General features: G+C 41.3%; 1 protein-coding gene across 6 annotated transcripts in view; it reads right to left on the bottom strand.

Moving 5' to 3' along the window:
• The window catches only part of Runx1t1 (RUNX1 partner transcriptional co-repressor 1), a 153874-nt gene that overhangs the window by 103894 nt on the left and 27649 nt on the right, over positions 1-22331 (bottom strand). For 3 of the 6 annotated variants that reach the window (XM_028871606.2, XM_028871608.2, XM_028871607.2), the window contains exon 2: positions 21327-21496. The exons of 2 other annotated variants lie outside the window; for them this stretch is intronic. In XM_028871606.2, coding sequence (XP_028727439.1) covers positions 21327-21414 — 88 coding nt within the window. In that variant the 5' untranslated portion in view covers positions 21415-21496. Of the gene's footprint in view, positions 1-7937; positions 12981-21326; positions 21497-22331 lie in introns of those variants that run through there. One more of the 6 variants, XM_028871611.2, reaches the window with a different exon arrangement.

The following is a 22331-nucleotide window of genomic DNA, read 5'->3' on the forward strand; positions in this document are numbered from 1 at the left end:
TAAAGCTGAAAAGAAAACCAGCACTACACAAAATGACCCCCCCCCAAAAAAAAAAACCCAGCTTGACAACAAAACCATGGTTGTCCAAAAATGACAGATCAATAAACACAAAGTTTAAGAAAGTAAACAAAATTCTTTCAGAAGCTTAAGAAAACTGTCTACTCTCTGGAAAACACTACAAAGGGGCTCAATTCTCCAAGAGATTTCAGTAAAGAATTTGCAAACACTGCCATGATGCCAAATGTTTTACATCCAACCACACAGTCAGAATACAGATGATGATGAAAAAGAATCAGGTACTTCCCAACACATCGAATGGTACAGAATCAACCAGGGCCACTCTTCTTCTGATGACATCCCTTAGGAAAACACTAAAGAGAAAGAGGTTTGAAAGACTGATTACACCTATTTTTCTCAACTGTGTTAGCCTTTGCGTTTGGCAAACCCTGCCAAACTGAAAAATTGGGTTTCACCTCTGAGGTCTGTCACTCTTGATATTTTATAAACCCCACTATTAGGAATGTGCTAGGAAGCCTAAACATTGAATATAAACTTTATTTCACAAGTGATGTCTAAGGACAGAAATCTTTATTTTTGATTCCTTTACCATGTTTTTGTCACTAGGCTGTGTGTACACAGCTAATGCTGGAGGGCGGGAGATAGGTCACATGGTAAGAGGACCCCAAGTTCTGCTGTAACTGGAGTAGAGCTTCGGAGGCAAGAAAACCGCCTGTCTCACAGGACCGGAACATGGCTCTTGTCTTGTTCTCATCAAGGCAGATATTAAGCAGTCTGGGTGGGAAACTCTATAAGTGATTATTGTAGGAATCTCAAATTCAACTATTCGGTTCCTCCCTGTAGCCTGAGAGTCATCACAGCAACCGAGCTCTGAGAAAGGCAGTGAAAGGAAATTGCACCAACTTCAACTGTAAGGGGAAGGTAATGCTTGGCCCCAAAGTCTAGCAACTGCTGTCCTCAGAGTTTCAAGTAACAGTATCCCATCAAGCCCCTTCCAGACTGTTAAGATGCTGTTCATTTCCTTAAATTCTTTCAGACTCTCATTAAAGCCTAAACACTTCATGGACACCTCCTCATATTCTTCTCCCTGAAGATTATTTTTGCCTAATTACATAACTGAATGCTGAAGTGTTGACCTGCATCACATTTTTAGGAGTGCCTTCAAAATTATTTTCTTGCTCAAGTCCCAAGCACTCTGTATGATGTTAAGCCACCAAACAGAATTAAAGGGATCCCTCTAAAAAAGCAGGCAAGACTGCACTCACCAACTTACCACTTAGCCTGTAGAAAGGAAATGTGGGGGACGTTTGAAACCTCCTCAAGAAACTGCCGTGGGAGGAGCTACCTGCTTCTGACAGTGCCCTTGCCCTCTGCTGCCTACATGCCCAGGAGCTCTGAGAATTGAGTCACAGGTCCTGGCGGTCTCACCACCAAGCAACCTTGTGTCTATTAACCACACAGTCAACAATGTTGTCTGTGCATGTGATAACTATGTCATCTGCTCCAATTTCTTACTCATTCAAAGCACAGGAAGTCACCCACCTGAGCGGACCAATGACAGACATCTGGGGTTCCACATCTCAATAGCCAAACAGCACCACCACCAAGAGGCAGTGCCTTACCTACCAGGACAGTTTTGTCAGGCTGCAAGTAGGCAATTTCTCTTGTGGGTTATGTTGCTGTTGTTGTTCATTTGTTGTTTGTTTGTTTGTTTGTTTTGGAGATAGTATCTCACCATGTTGTCTAACCTGACCTCAAACTCATGGTCCTTCTGCCTCAGCCTCCACAGTTCTGGTACTACAGACATTCACTACTATACTTGGCTAAGAGATTTTACTGGCGGACAATTATTCGTACTGTACTTTCAAGAGAAATGGGTGAGGATAGAGACACCTTAGCAGTTAAGAACACATGCTACTAGTGTAAAGGACCAGGGTTCAGTTTTCAGCTCCCACATTGTAGCTCACAACCATCTGTAACTCCAGTTCCAGGGGATCTAATGCCCTCTTCTGGCCTCTGCAGGTACCACGCATGCTCATGTGCACAGACACAGACACAGGCGAATCACACGTAAAATTAAAATAAGTAAACCTCTTATTTAAGAAAAAGAGGAATGGGAACATACTGAAAACAGCAGGAGCCTAACCTGCTTTAGCTAAGATCATTCTTCGTAATTAAAGCTAATGATGTTTTACTGCCTTTAATTTTAGCAAACAGAAACACTGGCTTCCTTAAGTTCTTCATGTTGACCACACTTGTAATCCCAACTCTTGAGGTATAGGGTCCGGAGGACAGAGAGCAGGCCTCAGCTATACAGGGAGTTCCAGGCCACCTTGGGCTATACAAGACACTATGTCAATAAATAAATAAATAAATAAATATAAAAAGAAAGAACAAAAAATAAACTATACCTTCTTTGCCTCTGTTCTTCTACCTCAAACATTCCCCTTCTAATGTTCCTCTAGCCTCCATCACAAGGAAGCACACCCCTGTCAAGTTGCAGCCAGTCTATTCCTCTCAAGGAGAAAACAGGGGATCCAAATTTAGCAAGTAGCCCAGGGAATCCCATCCAACCTCATCTACTTGTCCCCGGGCAAGCTGCTTCATTTATCTGAACGTCAGATTTCAGACAGCTCACTTGGTGAGAAGAACCATTTGTAGAGGTGTAGAGAAAACGAGAAGGCCTGTGCAGAGCCCACCCTGACACACAGAGGCTTTCAATCGCAGGCCGCTCTTTGCCTCTGTCAAAGATGGAGTGTGTTTAGAAACAGTAGTTTGCACGTTCCCTCTGAGATTAAGAAGGTTTCTTGATTCCTTTGATTGCAACTCTATAGGTTGAAAAACATAATTAAGCTAGACATTCTCGGAAAGCACATTTACATTAATATTAATTAATGCAAACAGCTGTTTGAGAAAGCCAGCCAGATCAAACTGTTACTTGGTCAGGTGTGACATCTATTGTTCTCAAGTTATGAGTCATTTAAGTTAATGGCTTACTCCTCGAGCTACAGTTAAATACCAAAGAACTGAAACCGCACAAAGAAACTGCTTCCTGAAATACTACATCCTTCCTTCACTCAAGAATTTCAATTCAGTGAAACAACAGAGAATGTCCCACTCTTAGCGCAAGAGCAACAGGGCCAAATCGGTTAAGTCTCCTAACTGAGCAAGAAAGGAGACGAGCAAGCTTTGTAATGAGGACTTCATTCACCCTAGAAGTCTTTGACTCCTGATGCAGGTATGAGCCTCTCACCTCCGGGTGGGTCTTTTACAGGCTCCCACGCCCAGGATCCACTTTATTTCAACAACAAGAGCGCAAGGCTCTAAACACACTGAACAGTAGGAAGGACGGAACCACAGTTATCTCTGGTACCTGACTTATTTTCTGAGCCATGTGGGAGTCTCCCCTCCCTTTTTGGGCTGTCATGTTATAGTTTTGCCAGCCTTTCAACCCAGCACTTGGGAGAGAGAGGCAGGTGGATCTCTGGGAGTTTGGGGCCAGTCTGGGCTAAATAATGAGATCTTGCCCCCAAACAGTCTCACAATGAACCACATCTAGCTCCTACTTTAAAGTTACAGGCACACTGTTGCACAGGCTGAGTGTTCCATGTCATGGAAATTTCTCCCACAGAGCTCTGCAATCCTGAAGCAGGAGGGAAGACCACAAGTAAAAATGATTTAGGGCTGGGGGAGGGGGTGGAGACGGGGGTAGGGATGGGGGTGGAAACAGAACAGACAGCCTGGCTGTGCCATGTTAACATGATTCCAGGAAAACAGAGCTGAGAAGCAGCATGGAAGAATGGGGGCCGGCGGCAATCTTTGACTTGACAGGCCCCTTCACCTGGGGGAGCCTCAGTTTCAGCCTCTCTAAACCAAATGTTTGCAAGACAAACCTCCTAGCTCTAAAGATGACCCAGAAGGCTGTTCAGATGTCAGCATTACCACATCATCTCGGTAAAGTCAGTTATCAGCATAGAGATGATAAGTAAGTAGACATTTCTAGACTACATAATGCCCACTAAGTAAATGCTATTTAGGAAATGTAAATGAACAATTGGGTCTTTTTGTGGGTTATTTGTTATTTGCTTTGTTTTGTTTTTGAAAGAGGCTCTTATGTAGCCAGGCTGCCCTGAAAGTCTCCAAGCAACAGAGAATAACCTTAGGTAGCCTCTACCTCAATTCTGTATCTACGAAACCTGCAGAAATTATAAATAACCTCTCTCTCTCTCTCTCTCTCTCTCTCTCTCTCTCTCTCTCTGTCTCTCTCTCTCTCTGAGAATAAAAAGAAGATCAAACATATTTTTTAGTAGACTGTATACAGGGAAATAAACCATAAACACTTTCAGGTTATTTAAAATATATAGAATTGAAAGGTCAAGTACTGAGAAAAATTAGCGAAAAAGAATTTAAAAAAGAAAGACTTAAAGTGAGAGGGTTTGAATGGAAGTTGAAACTTCTGAATTTCTGTTCCAAAGAAGTAATATCTGTATAATCTACATTTATAATTGGGTATTTAAGGCTCATATAGTTTTCTTTTAATAGCTGTCATGAGGCTTGTTTGAAACGCAAGAGTCAGCCTAATAGGATGGCAAACCGACTTGCAAGGTAACAGCATTGGTAGATGAGTGCAATGTTTGTCTTCGTGCATACTAGGATTTACATACATCTATTAAAGCGTGCAGATATAACCAGGTGCATTACCCACATGTTCAGTTACCAGGGACACTAACAGTTGTCTGTCCGCGGCAATTTCACTTCTGGTTTTGTTTTGAGTTTGGTTTTTTTTTTTTTTCTTTTTTACACAAATCATCGCTTGCAAGCATTGATGTTAAAAACAGAAAAACAGTCTAGTACACAGTGGCTATAAATGCCAAATCAATTTTCAGCAGATAATAAAGTCCATGTTTTACAATCAGCAATGCACTGTTTTACTACCCAAAAATGTAAGCTAATAATATATAGCTCTCCTAAATGGAAAATGCAGATATGCTGTTAAAAAATAGGCTGACTGTGAGAGGATGGATCATTTCTGCAGGGACCTTCTCAAAGCTATGTGTAAGTGTTTTGAAAATATCACATGATGTGGCCATGTGTTAAAAATTACAGCCAGTTAAGTTCTCTGCTAGGAAAAATATGTGGGCAATTTATGAAATGCACTCCAGGATGGAGATGTCTTAAGTAAAACCAGATTTTCAAAACAAACCTTTTTCCCCCCTTTTGGAAACTTGAACTTAAAAAAAAAAGTTCCCCGCACATCTGGAGAGCAGGACCATTGAGAAAGGGTGGTCTGACCTAATGCTAGCCATCTTCTGAAAGAACAGCACTATTTCTGGGCTCCAGGGACTGGTGCTAACTCACTGTCCTTTTAAGGAAACAGTCCTGAACGCATTCTGTAGGTCAACGCATGTTATTTGATAATAGTACACAAAGACTGACAAAAATTTAAATGCTTCAGAAAACTTGGGGTTGCTTTCTCTTGAAACAATATAACGCCAAGGTCTCCCAGACTTCTATAAGAACACATTTCCTTCTTTTATACACAAAGATCAGCTTGTCAAAAAAAAAAAAAAAAGAAAGAAAGAAAGAAAGAAAAGAAAAAAGAAAAGTGACAGGCAGTGAAGTCATATTTCCTTCTAAGTGAGTTAAGTAACTTTAAAACAGCTTCTTTCTCCAAAGCATACACAACCTCCTTTGACTTTTCATAACTCATTTTGTAACAGTATGTTATCAACAACTAACAAAAGGAGGGGGTATTCTTTTCCCAAAACAGTTCGACGAGAGCCTAAATGAAAACTTGTTCTTCACCTGCCCACTCCCAGGATGTTGTGTGCCTGAATAAGCTCGGAGTCTGCACATCTGTTTCTAGTGATTCTAAGCCTTATAAGAGACATCTTAGATCTGAAGACTATTACATCAAGTCTGAGACAAGGAATCACTTCTGACACTCGAATTACTAATAAATAAATTAGAAAGTTGATATTGAAATGTGTAGGCAATAAAAAAGATAGTGATACCAGGTTATACAAACATATCTTTCCTTTTCAACTTCTACACAGAATGTTCTACTAAAATGCAAAGCTACTCCCAAGATGGCTTAAAATGTTTCCATTAATATAAATATACAAGAATGAACTAAAATATGTTAAAAAACATATTAAGAGGTAGTCCATCTGATACTAGATTTAAAAAATAATAATACAGATGGGTGTCAAAAATAGACAAGCATCATATCTGCTCAAGTATGGCCATCCTGGAACATGCTCACAGTCACAGCTGTTGATAGACTGCATCTGAGTACAAGGCTTTCTAACACAGAGGGAAGGAGGGAGGGAGAGAGAGAAGAAGAAAGGGAGGGAGGGAAGAGAGAGAGAGAGAGAGAGAGAGAGAGAGAGAGAGAGAGAGAGAGAGAGAGAGAACCCATACTTCAGAACACCAATACAGAACCAGTCAGATATTAACGACTTAACACTAAAGCCAACTTGCAATGGAAAAGCCTTAAGTACAGTTCAATGCTTTGAAGATTACTTTAACAGTCATGTAAGGCATGAGGAGAAGAGGCCCTAACTAGTCCCCATCCCCTAGTATCATACACAAGAGGCTTTGGTTCTGTTTTACCAAAATACCACAGACTCTGGAGGATGCTGCTATATCATGTAAGACTCATCTATTAAGAGCATAAAAACAAAGAGCAATTGAATTGTAAAATTTACGTGAAACTGTGCTCCAATGGTCTGGTAAAATAAAAAAAAAAAAATAAGTAAAACATAGGCACGTTCATACCAATTCCAAGGGTACATTTCCTCTTCAGTTACAGGGTGCATACAAATCAAAATGAGAACTTAAAGAGTTAAAATGACCTTTCTAAGATCCCGGCTATTATCTTTTTGGTAAATTGAGTTTCCCCATATTTCAGCTTCTATGCATTCCTAGTCCCTCCAACAACAGAGAAAGTGCAGTCGTGGACAAATGCATCCTTTCTGCACTCATATCAATAATGATGAGAACGGACTCCGAGACGTATCCTAAAGGGAAAACATTTCTCAAACAACTGGCGATACCCACACACAACTGTGGCTGCAGAAAACTGGCAGATAATGTTTCAAAACACCATCTGGGAGGTGTGCAGACTCTGACCAAGCACAGCCTCTTCTGCCTGCCCTACCCAAATAATCTGAACACATCAGCCAGCTGGAAGAGCTCTGTGCGCCCTGCCTTTATCTGCTCTGCATTCGGCACAGGACAATTTAGAGGGTAGAGACAGCCCTTCTCCGCACCAGGCTTCACAAGCAAAGCCTTCTCTGGCAGCAACCACAGAAGCACTCCAGTCTCCAAAGATAATATTTTTGGGGGAAATTGTCATACACTAAATTTCCAGGGACACAAGAATGCCACTAATCCTGCATACTTCTTCTAAATGACCAGATTTCAATGATTCATATGATAACATCTAAGGACTACGATTTAGGGCAAGAAATGCCTTCTAGTGCCAAAGATCCCTTCATTTTTTTTTTTTTTTTTTTTGACGTAAACAGCTCTTCAAAGACCTTCTCCCAGAATTCTACCATAATCTAAAAACTCTCTCCACAAACAAATACCCAACATAGGAAGTGCAGGTGACAGTCCTGAAACCCAGAACAGAGACAACACTTCTCAGTGAAGCTAATCCCCTGTGTAAACTGCTCAGGCAAAAACATCCACCGCTGTCCCTCCCCTCAGCTTCAAAGGCACACCTCTCCATATCCTGAACCTCTACATCCAGACTTTGATAGCTTTCATTATGTCGCCTCCCAATCACACCTCCATCACCCCACAGCCTCTCCCTGCCCTCATCCTATACAGTGGTGGCAGGGCAGTCGATATTTTCCATGCATTATAGAAAGTAAAGCTTCCTTCCTTGCAAGAAAAGAGGGCTCACTCACCAGGCATCCTGGAATCCAGCGTGTAACACACTGAAAGCAACTCTGTGTTAAGAGGGAGCGCGATGCGGGCTCATGCCTCCTGTTCTGGAATGTGCGGGGCGGTGGAGAGGAGGGCCATCAGAGGGGCTGGGGCGGCATGGCCCGAGGCAGGGAGCTGGGCGCGTGCGCCTGCCAGCCAGAGACAGATGGAGAGCTGACACTCCGGATTGCACTTGGAGCAGAAATGTGGAGGATGACAGGAGCACATGTGGCCTTGAACCCAGCCCTGTCTCTTCAGGCAGAACAATGACAGGGACGTGTGTGCAAAGTATCACAACTCCTGCCTCCCCTTCTCCACTCTACCTCCCGCCCCGGTTCCAGAGCACCAAAAAGCAGAAAGTGAAATGCAGAAAGATAAGCTAAATGCTGAATAATTCATTCACCACCCCCCACTTCCCAGCTCAAAGTTAACCCGTATCTTGCCAAAAGATGGCAATGTTGACCTGGCCCCTACAACTCCCACTGCAAGGCTTCCTTCCTCTTCTAATTTTAACAGGCATTACTGGTTTCAAACAAACAAGGGCACAGACCACAAAGCTCTTTTATTGATCTGGAAAGCCCGAACAACCTAAAAACATCTTGTAAGACTGTGTGCTGTGCCAGCTCACCGTCCGGCACAAAGTATCAAGAGTATTCTTTCATCAGCTTCTTCGTAGCATGTGTAAAACAGAACACTCTTTTAGAAGCAGAATCCAACCATTTTTAGTTTACTGGAGTGCTTCGGATCTCCTGGGATCCCATGTTGAGATGCTCCAAACATTTTCAGCTCACTCTCCTCAACTTTTCATAGGGATCCACAGGAGACAAAAACAAAATCTGCATAGAAAAGCCCTTTCAAAAGCTGAACAATCATGCCCTCCTGATTTCCGATTTTTTATTTTTATTTTTCTGCACACCCTTAAATGTTTATCCTGACCATGAATAACACATATCTAGCCTGGTTCAATGGACTCTTCTCTATTAAGCTTTAATGGACACCATGATATATAAAACTAGGAGCCTTTGTTACAGGGCTTTATCTAAAGCTGGCTATTTTCTTCTCAGCAGTCTCTTTAGTCCTTTGTAAAACATCCTTGCCTCGTAGGAGAAACACAAGCCTGCCTGCCTTGCATGCCTATTTCTAAACACACAAAAATGCGGAAGAAAAATATCATTCTCCTCTAAACTCTTCTTTACAATTTAACACTCCCAACTCTTCCCTGCCTGTGTTGTTTGATTGTTTGTTTTAACAACGGGGCTCGTGTGGTGGTCGATCCCTCAGGCTCTACCTTCCCAATGCACATCCAATCCACTAGACACACAGAATTCTACTAAACAATTCTGCTCAGGACTGACCAACCAGCCAGCTCAGTGACCATGAAGACAGGATCGGCCCCTTTAACTCCTGCTATTCCGGCAATGATCAACACATCCTTCGTTTATTTGACATTCTCTAAAGCTTTTGTCAAGTTGATTTTTCCCCCTCTTTGCTGCCTTCAAGAAATTCTAAAAGACCCCATCTGCAAACAGGCAGTGATTCTACCCTTTGCCCAAGAGTATTCCAAAACACAAGCACACAATACACACTGCACAAACAAAAATACATCATCTTTGAGAAACAGCATCAATCAATAAGAATTTCTACAGCTCCTGAACACTGTACCCTAGAAGGGCTGCTTCAGCCAGTGAACCCCTCAAAAATCCATCACTGTCAGAGCCAACTTGTAAAAAGACTACAATTCATAATGATTACTCTGTTCTGTCACTAATAGTATACTACACTCTATTTATGAGGCCAATCTTTTTGTTCATCTTAGTTAGATGTCACTTGTAATGAGGTTCTGTGTAATGGATTTCAGTTCAGTTAAGCACCAAGCTCAAGCATTCTTGTGACAGAAAGTGTTATAGCATGCATGAGTGTGATCATCAATTAAGTGCTGGCATTAGGGCCTTTATGGAATCCAGAATCCTGAACCTGAAGATTTTCAGTTTTTAAAAGAATATTTTTTAAAAGCCACTCAATGCTACACACTACTTTTTTTTTTTTTAATACTATACCTATGTTAGAAAGAAAACATTTTCACAGTGGGACATCCAACCTTTCATCAACATGCACAGTGAATCACTTCTAAAATAAAAAATCATATGACAAACTACAATATACTTCAAGAAAACTGGATGATATCTGGTTTTAAAACTGGGTCTTAATATCGGTACACTCCAAGTCCCTAAACCACAGCTCAGAAAATTGAACTTCCATATGCTGTGTGATTATGTATCTTTTCTATGTGTAAAAAGGCTTTTTAAGCTGTTATCTGACTACAGTAATTGCCACTTTAAATTGATCCACGTCAACAAAACCTGGATCCCTGGAGATTCTCACCTAGAAGTCTGATTGCAAAAAGGGCCTGGCTGAACGTGCATCTGAGACGAGTTCAGCGTTTTCTCAAGGAGCCTGTCCCCTCCTTAACCCAGAGACAGGCAAAGCTGCAGCTCCATTTGGCATCTCTCCCTGAACTGAGAAACCTGGACATGTATAGATACAGTTACTTAGACAGAAATAACTTCCCCTTTAATAAAAAGAGTACGAGGAGCCAAGATCTCTAACATCCAAATTGTGTAATAAAAATAGACAATCAATAGCATGATGAATGCATTTACATAGGTGAATGGTGAACAGCAAAAAGAAGAATCAGAGTATGTATTGGGAAAGTTTTCTCCAGTGCAAAAACGCTGTCCTACATCACCATCCACATATAGTTTGTAAAATTAAATTATATTCAAAACAACGAAGAATACATTAATGATCAATTAAGCACTTTCTCAGAAAAGTCATGGCCATTAATATATAACTTTCAATTTAGTAGAAAGACTTCTTTAAAAGCAGTTTTAAAATGAGAGTTATCTAAATCATCACTTTCAAAATTAGCAAATTTAGCCAGTAATGAAATGCTGGACGCATTAAAGAAAAAAATATGTGAGTAGGTTTGTGACGGTGACTTCGTATACTCCTCGTCTGGACGTCACAGTGCTGTGCCACTTCCAGAGCAGAGCAGCACGATCGTACCCTTTCCCTTTGTTCAGATCCGACTCAGCCACAGACAACAGCGGTCCAGTGGCATCATCTGCAGCACAGGAGAGACCTCCACCCTGGTGAAGACAGAATTGGAGCAGGAGCTTTTCCAGGGCCGCCTCAGCTTCCCTCCCTGCCTCTTGCAGACTGTTGTGATACACTGTGCCTGCACACAGTGGGTATTAAGTGAGTTAATTCAAAGGATCTGGAACCTCATTGATCCTAATTGAAAGCAATACACCCAACCAAATACTTTCCTACCCCATCTGCTCTGGCCTGCCACCAGCTATTCAATACAAGAGAATTAATAGTTTCAGATATTCTAACCGGGCCAATAAAGGCACTCATTTAAGCAGGGCTGCATTAACAACGTGAAAAAACAAGGGCAAAATGGGTTCAAATGGAGCATTTTACTTCTAGTTGGCTTTAACAAAGCTGAATAAGGTTTATTCTGACTTTTTATGTGCAAGACTTGATAAACTGAATGAGAAGGCACTCAATGATCAGCCAACTAGTATTGATGAATCGTCATTAAGACCCCCCTGCTCTCAGGGAGACCCTTCCACAAAGTGGCACACCAGCTTGAAAGGGCGGATTCACAAATGTCCAGATTTCTCCGCTTGCTTGTTCCACTTTCTATTTCAGACCACTGGCCACCAAATGAGGCTGACATATTGGAAAATAATGTTTTATGGGCGAGTGGTAAAAAATAAAATGGAGGCATTAGCTCTGCTTTCAAATTCAAATCTTCTAGTTTTGTCAGACCCCAAAGGTTTTGATTTTCCACCCAGCTGGAAGCTATTAGTGTTTTCTAAAGGCATCCCACTGACAGGGCAAACCTACCTAATGTGTGAGCTGTTGGGTGGAGGGAGATGGACCTCTCTGGATGATTTCCTAACTTCTCATCACTTTGACAGTCGATTAAAGAGATACAACACCCAGTAAAAATGTACATTAATTTGTTTCTGCCACTGAAAGACATTTGAAACTGTATTAAATAAAGGCCATAATAGATTGTCTCCTGACAAAGATAAATCCAATTATACTTTGTCTGCAAGAAAAACAAATGGCGTATGTTTTAGGCTATAACATAAGATACAGTCAACCACCAAGAAATGAGTGGGATAGAAAATAAGTCATAAAGTTCACTGAGTATTCCATCACAGTGAGAGGTGAGCTGTCATCTTTTCTATAACTGCCTGCTGTAAAGAGAGAGACACAGTCAGACAGTTTCTAGTATCTTCCTTGAGGGGAGTGATTGGCAAGCATGTGCACTTCCTCAACTGTCAGCTGGCATCCAGAAAGTGAGCCACAAGAACTTTGCTTAATTGACAAAAGAGCAGTGTTGTGACTGCTGCCTTAAGAATCTGAAGGGTGTGTAAACATCATGGGGTCAAAGGTTCTTTAGGGCTGTCCTAGAGGGCCTAAGCGCTAAGCAGTAAGACGCAAAGGACTAAAAGGAAACATGCTGGAGAGAGGAAGCTTGTCTTAATAGGTGATTATACAGACATTACAGAGGCAGAAAGGGCTGTTTTGCTTGGATCAATTGCAACTGGATAGACAAGGCCCGCTCCGTCCTGGGGAGAACATGCCATGTGGTCCTTTGCGAACTCCTATGCTACCAGGCCAGTGGGAGGCAGGGAACCAGATGGTAACAACACAACCTCTCCACTTCACCTTCGTCTTAACTCTCAACTCTGTTTGACTTTTGTATCTCTATTAGCTTACGTAGGTTAACAATGGGCTCTAAAACTAATGTGAAACTTCCAGTCTTAAACGTAACATCAGTCAGGAATGTCTTCCTAATAAGCCAGTCTCTGACATTTTCTCCCTCTTAACCATGTTTATAAAACGAAGTAGCACTTACAGTCACTTTGACATGTTTTGTTTGTTTGCTTAGTTTTGCTTTGGGGGTCTTTGGGGGGTGGGGTTCGAGACAAGGTTTCTCTGTGTAGCCCTGGCTGACCTGGGACTCACTCTGTAGCCCAGGCTGGCCTCAAACTCAGAGATAGGCCTGCCTCTGCCTCCTGAGTGCTGGGATCAAAGGTGCACTACCACCGCCTCCACCACCACTGGCATTTTGACAGTTTTTGAAGCAATATATTTGATTTTAGGGCTCTGGTCAACATGCATTATCCAGTTGGGCATGGTGATGCCAACCCTCAATAACAATACTTTGGAGACAGAGGTAGGTGGATCTCTGGATGTTTAAGACCAGCCTGGTCTGCATAGCAAGTTCCAGGCCAGTCAGAGCAACATAGTAAGACCCTATCTCCAAAAAGAAAGAGAAAGAAAGATAACTGCAAACACACTCTCTCTCTCTCTCTCTCCATATGAAAGAAAATGTTTGATATTGTATACATAAATATGTAGATTTATGTGTATTTGTGCAAAATTAAGTCTTAAAGGTATTACTTGCTAGAAGCAAATATAACCTGTTATTTGTAATTATTATTATTTATTTATAGTAGTGACAATATCTTTATAGTATTACAATATATTACATACTTTGGTAATAGACAACTTTTGAATTTCAAATCTAATATTTAAGGAAACCTAAACTCTGGAAACTGCTTTAACATTCACATTGGTTGAACATTATTTTATGTAAATGAAACTTAAACCCACTAATGTTCTTAAAAGTAGATCCCTCCACAGGAAAAGTGGTTTAAATTCTTTTTACTTTTTAGATTTTAAATAAAAACACTTCGGTTTTAACCCATAGAGTAGATTACTAGCCCTATTGACTCTCTTTTCAAATAAAATCATTATGTCCCGATTCAAAAAAGATCTTTAAAAGATCTATTTGCATACAAATCTGCAGATAAGATACCATTTCCCTTTCCATCACATTTCCTAACCACAAATCCACTGGGATAAAATGGAAGGTACCTAACTGCTCTGCCCCATCCCTGTCACGAGGCCTCTAGCACTCTGTGGACAACCTTTGTCTCAATGCCACCACCTTCCCATCTTGACTAATGGCTAGTTAGTTTTGTTAAAATGCAAGGGTGATGGCGTATGCTCCAGTGAACTTTCCCTCCCCTCAGCACCAGAGACAAAAACCCGCAGCTCTGCTGTGCGCAGGCAGCCATCTGGACAGCTTTCCCTCAAAGCCCAGCCCACACCACACTGCAGGCAAAAGCAGAGGGCTCCAGAGCTCTGTGGGGCTATTCATGACATACCAATTTCACATTTTCTGCTTGTAGGCTTGCAACAATAAATGCTAATGAGGACTATGAATGACAATTTTAAAGACAATAAAAAGGTCTCCAAATCCCTTGCATATGGAGACACTGTTTTCAAAACTTCACCTTCTGTTGCAGCGCTGTAAGAATCTAAAGGATTTTTAAAAAAAAAATAACCTAAGGAAAACAATAAGATGATCAAAGCACAACTGAATCCTTCAGATTTCCAGAGAAAGCAATCTGTGTAGGGCTAGCAACAACAGGCTTCACCAACCCCATGAATTCATAAGGCACCTGATCTCGATTACCCTTGTATCTTAGACGGGACTCGCAATGAAATACTGACACACCACCCCTTTTGAGCCTGAAAAGTATTTATTCAAAAATAATTATAATCAGCATGATACCCATCATCATTCTTTGGCCTAATAGTAAATATTCCACATATTTTTAAATAAATAAAAAAATGCAAACTGGATCTCTTCTGGTGACATCTATCCTTAAAAACAACTCAATAGTAGAGGCTTAGAGGAGTGCCACAAGTTCGAAGCCTGCCTGATCTACACAGCAAGTCCCAGGTCAGCTGTGGCTTTGGAGTATAAGGCTATATCCAAACAAAACACACATGTAATGATTTAGAAATAATCATAATGCTGCCACGACTCTGTGCAGTGAGATTTTATGTGATGATTTTTTAAAATTTTCTAAAATGAGGATATTACACATTGAACCAAATATATTTCTATATAATATATATTGCTTTTAATGCAATAAAAGAACAGAACAAGAAGTATAAACACAGGAGTATTTTAATCGTCAACAAAGAGATTCTTGCTATGGTCAGAGGTGCTGCCTAGGGGCTAGTTCTTTTCATTAACACAGACTTAAAACACTTTCAACAAAATCCACCAGGTGGAGCAAAAACACAGCAATATGAAGAACCCAGATTTTTTTTTTTTTCTCGTCATATTTTTCCCTAAGTACTTTTTATCTCGAGCAAACTCCCACTTCTATTTCTCTATATTGCAAATTCTCAAATCTATGCACACACATTAATTTGTTACATTTGTATATAGCGTCAGACTTACTGAAGCAAACAAAAAAAAACTCTTAACTTTGAGTTTTATTACCAAATTCCACTCCAAAATGAGTTTTATCTGCCCAAATAATTCTCAGCATAGCATATCTCCTATAGTATCAAGGTGAATTTTAAAATTAATGTTTTATAATGACCCCAGAGGCCTTCGTCACTCACACTCCTCCCCGCCATGAGAGCAGGCAGAATATAATCCATTGCTGTATGGTCCTAAATATAGGAAATACAAGAGAGTGCTTCCAATCTTCGAACCTCAGCTCAGTCCACTTAGAAACTTCAACTTTATAAAATTATCCTTAATTGTATGTCTCATTAGCATTTTCAGAAAAGAACTGCTTTTTCTGTGAAAATGTATGTCCCTTTTCCTTTCCCGTTGGTAGGCTGACACAAGGTCCAGGTCACTAACACAATTGTTCACCGGCTCTTGGCCAGCGTGATTCCGACCCATTCTCTTCTCTTCCCTATCACCATTTCTGTCTCTTTTACTCCAGGGGGACAGCGCAAACTCACCTGAAAACCACAACTCTGGCCATTTGTCTTTCAGTCAAGTCCTCCCCTGCTAAACCCAGTGCTGTCCCCAGGACTACGACCACCTTCATTCTAGAAAGCAGTGACTGAGGAAAAACTAGAAAAGGTGGGAGCTCGGGAGGCAGGGTGGGATGTAATGAAGAGTCTGTGGAGAATGAGTTAGGAATGTTGACGACAGTGGCTAAAAAGATATTTCTATGTCCCCCGCCCCCTGCCCCGAGCATACTGATGTTGAAAAGAGAAATACACTGTAGGAAATGCAGCAGGCTGCTACATAAATAAACAGGAACAAGCCTGCCCATAGGGAACTCAGGCAGTTACTTAATGCCTGTTGGGTAACAGACCACCTGGCCAGGTCTGTCGCCAGGTACACCAGGCGATTCCGGCTATTTAATGATTATACACTTTCTCCTGGTTCAGCATACAAATACTCAAACACAGGCATTATACCCACAAATATAACAGGAATTAAAAGTTTCAAAAACAGTTCCCGTCAAATACTCTCCTACAAAACCCAATCGCTTTTTGGATTTGGAGGGAAGGGGTGCACAGAACCTATTGGCAAGAGCTGAGCTGTGTGTCTGCAGTGTTCAAAAGAAGAAACTGCTCTTTTTACATGCCCACAACTCTTATTTATACTTATGTAGGCAAACGTGTGCCTCTAAAGGGTAAACATCCTTCAGACTGTATCACAGAATCCTAGTGAAGTCGTTGGAAAAACCAAATGACTGCACATGGAGTCACACTTTCCTCTGAGTTTGAAGGAAAAAGTACAACCACTCTTGCTCCCCACCCACAGGGAGGACACTTCATCAGTCCACACTATAGATAAAGGAGCTGCCAGACTTCCTCTGGGGAAGGTACCATCTTGTGATATCCGGGAGATCTCTCAAAGGGCTTCATCTCCAAGCACTTCTTAGAATATTTTCCCTGTGCGAGTCCCCCAAAGTTAGACATATTGTTAACCAATATTATTTCTCACCCCCTCCAGCTTCATCAAAGGGTGTGTGCCCCTTCCCACTGTAAATGTCAACACTATATTCCAATTCCAAGAAAAAAGAGAAAGATCCAATGTCAAAAATTCTATTACCTTTTGTTTAAAAACAGGACATTCTATTTTCATATACGATTAAATATGTCATCTGAGAACTGTTAGATCCACACTGAATTATTTGAGTCTGACCACACAATGGCATCACACAGGATGCTATCACACAGATTTGAAAAATAAGATCTCACTCTTCTGTTGGTTAACATGGTGGAGTGAAAGCGTTTGGGCCACAGCAAGGCCAGAAGTAGGAAACGGAAGAGCCACATCTTCAAATCCTTCACAGAAAGGAAAGCCAAGCCTATCTGTCAGTATAGACCAGAAGGAATGAGCAGGGGACTCAGCATTGGCAGGAATCTCAGATTCACAGCCAAACCCTCTTACACACAATGCCTCCTGGAAGAAAGGAACCCAGGCGTGAACCAGCCTGACGCTGGCGGACAGACAGGGCTGGCCTTGCAGGATGTCAGAGCGCCAGGAGGCTGCAAGAGATACTGGGGTTTCACACACTCCCAGGCTGACTGTTTTGCTCTTCAGGTAATTAAACAAGGAAGCTGGGCTGCTGGGTAAGAGCCTGACCCTGAAGCCTTGGCTCCATGGTTCTGCATATCAACTTCCGCAAGAACTGCCCGAAGCATCAATAGAACAGTCTCCTTCCACTCGCCAGCATTTCCTTTCTCCACCTCTTCCAAAATCTGACCCAGAAACAATCCCTGCTGCCTACAAAAACATCCAGGCACGGATCTGGACTTATCGGTAAGAATGGTCTCTGTGCCACTCCCAGACATTACCCTGCACATTTGAAAAAGCAATTACCCAAATCACAGAACTCTAGAAGAGATTCACAGCTAATAAACTCAGCTCATACAGCCTTGTCTTCATCAAAAGGGTTTAAAGAAAAAGCATTATTACTACACTGTTTTAATGTGTGCTGAATTAAAAGGTAAATCTTCAGATTCAGTAAATGTTCCCCAAAATGGTTTCTGATAACCTAGTTCACAGCTTAAATATTTCTGGTAATAGTACCTTATACAATTGTTTCAGGTTTTGATAATTGTCATTAATACCAGGAATTAACACCTACAATCTGTTTGATTTCACTAAGAATCTTATTTAAGCAAAATTCTTAAGTATGTTTTATGTATACTACAACACTGAGGGTCATGAAGGTGAAAAAAATCTCTCCTAAAAGATAAGAAAGTCACACTTAATGTTTGTGCGCATATGAAGCAATGATTGGGCATCATATACACAATATAGTCTCCCTTCATTTCAAAATCCAGAGCAAAATATTGGCTGCAAGAGACAGAGACCAAAAGAGGGAAGAACACAAAAGCATGCCTGCTTGTCTGTGTGCAACACAAAGAACATTAAATGAAAACAACTGGCACGCTGCCAAATTCCTATAGAGGCAAAGAGATTCAAATAAATTGATTTCACGCATCACACTGACCTGGGATCAGTGTGCAATGCTACAATACGCTCAAAGCTCCACGTGGGGCAGAGCCATTAATGCTATCATACCTTCAAACATGACAGAAGAAAAAAAAAACCAACCTGAAATAAAATAAATACAGGCTCTGCTTAAAAAAGCAATTTTACTTAAGAATGAACTTTCCTGTTTTGCTACTAATGCTCAAAGGTGTGTAAGGCATTGTTGATAAGGCATTCTCTTTGCTAATATTAATATGGCTCTAGAATCTAGCAATACATAAAAATTGGTACTACCTCAATATCCCATTCCAAATGCAGGAATATTAAACACACAGCACTCTGCATGCATTTCCTGTCACTCTTCCCTTTCATGATCCTGGAAGCCAAGAGATTTTTATTTTTAGTATACCAAATACGGTAATAGACCCATGTCAGAAGTGTCCTTAAGAGTTTGTAAGAGCAAGTTTCTCAGGCAAGATACCACTCCCAGTGGCTCCAAAGCCATGTAACCCTCACAAGGACATTTACTAGGAAAGAACAGCTCCCCCTACATTCTAGAGAAGCATGCACTGGGTCTGTGCATGCTAGGGATGCTGCAGGACTCCAGAGCCGGGCCTAGCCGTGTGGTTCAGTGGTCCACTGTGAGTTTATCATGCCCATGGCCCTGAAGTTCACTCCAAGCACCAAAAGAAACCATAAAACAAAACAGAGAAACCACCAGAAGTAAAACACAGCAGCATTTTAGTGTCACCAGCTTCCACTCGAGCTGGCAGTGTGCCCCTGGGCTCTGTTTCCCAGCCTCAAAGTCCCCACACAAGCCAGACTCTGGCGCCTCCTCAGGCTGTTCTCACTCACAGCGCCAGCTTTTCAGCTGGTAATTCTTTGCTTTGTCTGCTTCCAAATTACAACTCCAGGAACCCAATGGATTCCAGGTGCTTGCAAATGCAAAGTGTGTGCGGGTTTTTGTTCTTCTTGGCTTCTTGGGTGAACTCAATTCTCAAGCTCGTATTTCTATACAGCTATTGCTATCACGAAGTGGAAGAAATAACTAGGAGTGCGTTTTAACACAACATGAAAAACAAAGGAAACCTGAAAGTTTTAAAGCATGTCATCATGTCTATTAATACCCATGACTTTTAAGGTTCACACACACAGAGCCAAAGAAAGCTACAAGGGGAGGAAATTCTACATGGAATCTGGGCCGTATGATGCTGGGGGCTCAGGATTTGCATATTACAACAAGCAGACATACTAAGGTGTGTGCAGGAGCAGGCCCTATACTGTTGTTCCTCTCAACAGGCTTTTCCACCCTGAAGCAATTCAGTGTGGTCATGCCACAGATGTATTCCATGTGACCGGAAGAGAATGAGATTGATTGCTGTGGGATGGGGTGAATAGAGATGATAATTTTACATATCTACAGTATGTACTCAAGTTTTAAAATCCAATATCTTTTCCAATATTTAAGTACCACTTTAGATATTTTTGTCATATACTCTGAACCCCTATAGAGATAACAAGGCAAAACGCTGAGTTCTTTTCTGACTTTGTTCAGATGCTAAAACACAGAAAACCATTCTAAATCAGGGATGGGTGTCCTCAATACTTTGTTTCCTGTGAGTTACAGTATGGACACCTTTCTTTTTCTCTGTGCAAAACTGTGGAAGTCTAGTCAACCAAGATTAGAATTGTCAAAATTAATGTTTAATAACAGGAGTCCATAGTTATGAAAGAAGGTGGAAGCAAATGTGGGAAATCTCATCTAGCTAACACAATTGCCTTCCTTGACTTCTCCTTTGGCTTGGTGTCTCTCACTAGTCGCATAGAAAGACAAAACTAAATGAAGGAGGGACCAAAGGAAAAGAAATATAGACTCAGACACGAAGTTGCAGAACTCCACCCGGAAGACTATACAATTCCACCAGGAATTATTTCATTTTCTGTGCTCTTAAATAGACACCCATTTACCGACATTTTCCTGAGAACTTCAAGCCAGTCAATGAGTCAGTGTGGTACACACCTGTAATTCCACCACGAGGGGATCAAGTGTTCAAAGCCACTCTTGGCTAGGCTGTCTCAAATAAACCACAACAACAACCAAAAAAATAACAAGCCAGCAAGTGTTTTGAGGAATTAGGGCCTGCATGGAGCTGAGACTGTGGGACAGGGGCCAGCAGGGATGTTTCCAAAGCAATGGCCAGAGAAGCTGAGTATTCTGCTCTTCCCTTTTGCACGAAGTCAGGCAGTTACACAAGTGCCAACCAGCATCACACAACACTTGTGTGGACTTTCAGCTTCATCTTAGCACAGTTGTTTCTTATGAGTGGAGCCTCTGACCAAGTCCATTGCCAGCATAACCTGGAGCAGAGCTTGCTACAGGGTCATTAACACCCCGCCCGTGGCTCAGGGCAGATATTCAGAAGCCTCTAGCCAAGTGCCAATATACACATAGTCTATACTTGGTGTTTTCCTAAATTAGACATCACTTTTTAAAAATGTGTCTATAAGATATGAATTCTGCTCATGAAGTGATGATCACCTCAAAGTTTTTTTTTTTTATCAAAATCCATCAGAAGAATTCATAATCTGAAAATGACTTGCTTGCCTGTTTAGTCAACAAGCTGAGAAAACACCATTCCCTCGTTGCAATAAACACAAAATCATGGCATAGTTTTTACTCTTCTACTCCAAGTATTGCTCAGTTTCTAATAGATGTGTGATGAAACATGACAAGAAACTGAAAAAAATTGATAATTGATCATTTGATATCATTAGACCCAAAACTATTAAGCAGAACTCCCTTGGGCATATTGATCTCCACCCAATCCCACACCCAGAGACTCCACACACAAGTGGTTAAAATGTACATATAACTCTATCAACAGGTGCTAGAATAAGATAGAGAAAAACTTCACAGTTATAACTCATTGGGAGAAAACAAGAGAGTGATTTTTCTGACACATAAAGTAAACGGCAAAAATCAAAATACGTATCTGGTCCTTACCTTGACAATATTCAAAGTTGCCCTTTTTCCGGCAGTCACCTATCACTACACTCAGCGCTCTCCAAGTGTTTCTTTTGACAGATATCATTCTCCACCAAGCGCTCTGCTAATTTCCTCTGCTGTTCTGACTGGGACACAGATAAGCTCACCAGCCCACAGATCAATTTTTTCTATTGACAACAACAAAGGGGAAAAAAAATGCACACATCACAACCAGGCTAAAGCATTCCGCCCATCTATTTACATGATAAACCAGGCCAGCTTTGTGTTTGTTTAAGAAACAGATACACGTTCTTCTGTGTTGTGGCAGAATTCCAAACACTTCCCATTTCCTCAGTTCCTGGAAGAGGTGTTCTAGGAGACTCTGAACCTGTCAGTCATCTGACTCAAAGGTACACCTTCTGAACTCCAGAGTTTTTTTTAAGTTGGTTTTAAAACATACATCCACCAATACCTTAAGAGGAAATGTTACACTTTACCCATTTCAAAAGTAAATAAGTAACTGGTGAGACATAGTTTCTTTAGAACACTCTTTGGACATTAGAAGTTTTATTTATTTTTTTCAAGTTATGCTCTTTCAGAACAAAGTACTCACACTCTCTCCTTCATCTGAAACGTCAAAGTTGTCATTATTAGCTACAATAGTTGAAAACAATTGATGATCATGAAGAATAATCTGGATGTGATTGGCTACTTTAGGAAATCTTAAAGCTAGATATGGCATGTGAAACCTAAAATTTGAGCACACAGGAAAGTGAGACAGGAGAATTGCCAAGAGTTTGCATTATGAATTCCAGACCAGCATTAAAAAGAAAAAAGGAGAGAGAAAGAGTCTGCCTCCAAAAAGAAAGAAAAAGCAAAGAAAAGGGAAGAAAGAGAGGAAGGAAAAAAGGGATGGAGGGAGGGAGAGAGGGAGGGAGAGAGGGAGGGAGAGAGGGAGGGAGAGAGGAAGGGAGGGGGGAGGGAGGGAGGGAGGGAGGGAGGGAGGGAGGGAGGGAGGGAGGG

The sequence above is a fragment of the Peromyscus leucopus genome, chromosome 2, assembly GCF_004664715.2.
Source record: "Peromyscus leucopus breed LL Stock chromosome 2, UCI_PerLeu_2.1, whole genome shotgun sequence".
Classification (NCBI taxonomy): Eukaryota; Metazoa; Chordata; class Mammalia; order Rodentia; family Cricetidae; genus Peromyscus; species Peromyscus leucopus.